The sequence below is a fragment of the Magnolia sinica genome, chromosome 17, assembly GCF_029962835.1.
Source record: "Magnolia sinica isolate HGM2019 chromosome 17, MsV1, whole genome shotgun sequence".
Lineage (NCBI taxonomy): Eukaryota > Viridiplantae > Streptophyta > Magnoliopsida > Magnoliales > Magnoliaceae > Magnolia > Magnolia sinica.
The window spans coordinates 59448663-59450667 of NC_080589.1; the positions used below are offsets into that span (position 1 = coordinate 59448663).

At 42.9% G+C, this 2005-nt stretch overlaps 1 protein-coding gene across 1 annotated transcript; it reads left to right on the top strand.

Annotated features, from left to right (window-relative positions):
* The first annotated feature begins 911 nt into the window (after positions 1-911).
* On the top strand, positions 912-1790 carry LOC131231110 (ethylene-response factor C3-like). The gene has a single exon (XM_058227202.1). It carries the CDS (start codon positions 990-992, stop codon positions 1647-1649), a length of 660 nt encoding a protein of 219 aa, XP_058083185.1. The 5' UTR covers positions 912-989; the 3' UTR covers positions 1650-1790.
* Positions 1791-2005: the final 215 nt, after the last annotated feature.

The following is a 2005-nucleotide window of genomic DNA, read 5'->3' on the forward strand; positions in this document are numbered from 1 at the left end:
TGGCCAAGGTGGAAGAAATCTAGGCATGCATTGGTTAGTGAATGGATAATGATTATGGGTTGTACGTGATGCATGATGGATGATGATAATGAGTGTTTCAATTGGTCATTTAAGTGATGTGGCGTAAAACCAGATATGCATTGAATGTATGTGTAGAATAAGGTGGACATGTACCATGATTAGATTCTAAGGCATGGGGAGGAGTAATGATGGGTTTTGGGGGTGGAACCCATTTTTGTATCTTAGTGCATTGTATTAACTGAACGTACACTTATGTAATATTTTGTTAATTGACCATCTTTCTACAAGCAGCTTATTGGAAGGTTAAGATCGACCCATTGCAGTGACTTTTGAGGCATGTCCCCACAATGGATTCCATCATATGAACGGTCTGGAACGATGGTTCATTGCTCCACCATCAGATAAACCAGTAGATATGTCCACACCTGTTCCACTACGGTGTATTGTAGTAACACCTTTGCTTCTGCAATTTGGATGGTTTGGATTGCAATAAAACTATCCATCCGTAGTTAAAATGGTTGTGAACAATCACAGGAGGCTGGCCCATTTTGTCTAATATAAAACTCCCATTCAATGGCCAAAATGATTTGAATTGAACCGGCTCAAAGATGGACCGGATGAGTTCATATTGCCGATGCAGCAGAACGCTTGCCGATGCAGCAGAACGCTGACCGGCCGCCGTGCGTCATTGACTATCCACGGGTGATTTCGTGGCTCACCTTGCCCCACCCACGGATGAAAACATCTCCTTTTCCCATGTTGGTGTCTTTTTCATCCTTCAGTGACATCATTTCCCTTTTATGAATCTCTCGTCATGCTTTGTTTATTTATTTATTTATTTTTATTTTTTACTTCTAATATCTTCATTGATTTGGGTATTTAACGGGGACCCTTCAAATGCATCAAACAAAAATAACGAGTGGCTAAGACAGTAAGGACTTTGAAAATTTCTCTCAATCTCAGTCAAAATGGATTGCAATTTCTTTCAATTCCAAAACTCCGAATTCTCACCAGCATCTTCGTCCGGGTCGGCTGAATCTTTCTCTTGGGATGGGATCACCTTCAAGGAAGAAGAGCTCCCCTTCAACGAGAACGACTCTGAGGAGATGCTCCTCTTCGACATGCTTGCGGAGGCCCCCAGAGAGCCATCGAACTCCCTCTTCTCGACGCGGATTAAGGAAGAAGAGGTGAACTCGAAGATCAAAGACAAGGAAAAGGCCAAGCAGAAGTGCTACCGCGGCGTCCGCAGACGACCTTGGGGCAAATTTGCGGCCGAGATAAGGGACTCGACTAGGAACGGGATTCGGGTTTGGCTGGGGACGTTTGATAGCGCAGAAGCAGCTGCGCTGGCCTATGATCAGGCTGCGTTTTCAACGCGGGGTTCCATGGCCATCCTGAATTTTCCAGTGGAGCAAGTCCAACAGTCACTCCGCGGATTATCTTATGGTGATGATTTAGTTTCCCCTGTGGTTGCCCTCAAGAAAAGGCACTCCATGAGAAGGAAGCCCATGATCAGGAAAAAGAAAGAGGCAGACATGAGGATAGAGAATGTACTAGAATTGGAGGTTTTAGGGATAGATTATCTGGAAGAACTTCTAAGTTCATCTGATGTGGCTAGTCCTTGGTAATCTCTCTCTCTCTCTCTCTCTCTCTCTCTCTCTTCATTGGTTTCCTAGCTTTACCTAGAAAGGGTGTAACAGTGAGAATGGTATTTTTAAGTATTTCATCATTGTATCTTACAATGTAAAGCTGAAGTGTTACTCTCTCTCTCTCTCTCTCTCTCTCTCTCTCTCTTCATTGGTTTCCTAGCTTTACCTGGAAAGGGTGTAACAGTGAGAATGTTATTTTTAAGTATTTCATCATTGTATCTTACTGTGTAAAGCTGAAGTGTTACTCTCTCTCTCTCTCTCTCATTTCACTAGTTTCCTACCTTTACCTGAAAAGGGTGTAACAGTGAGAATATTTTTAATTATTTCATCAACTG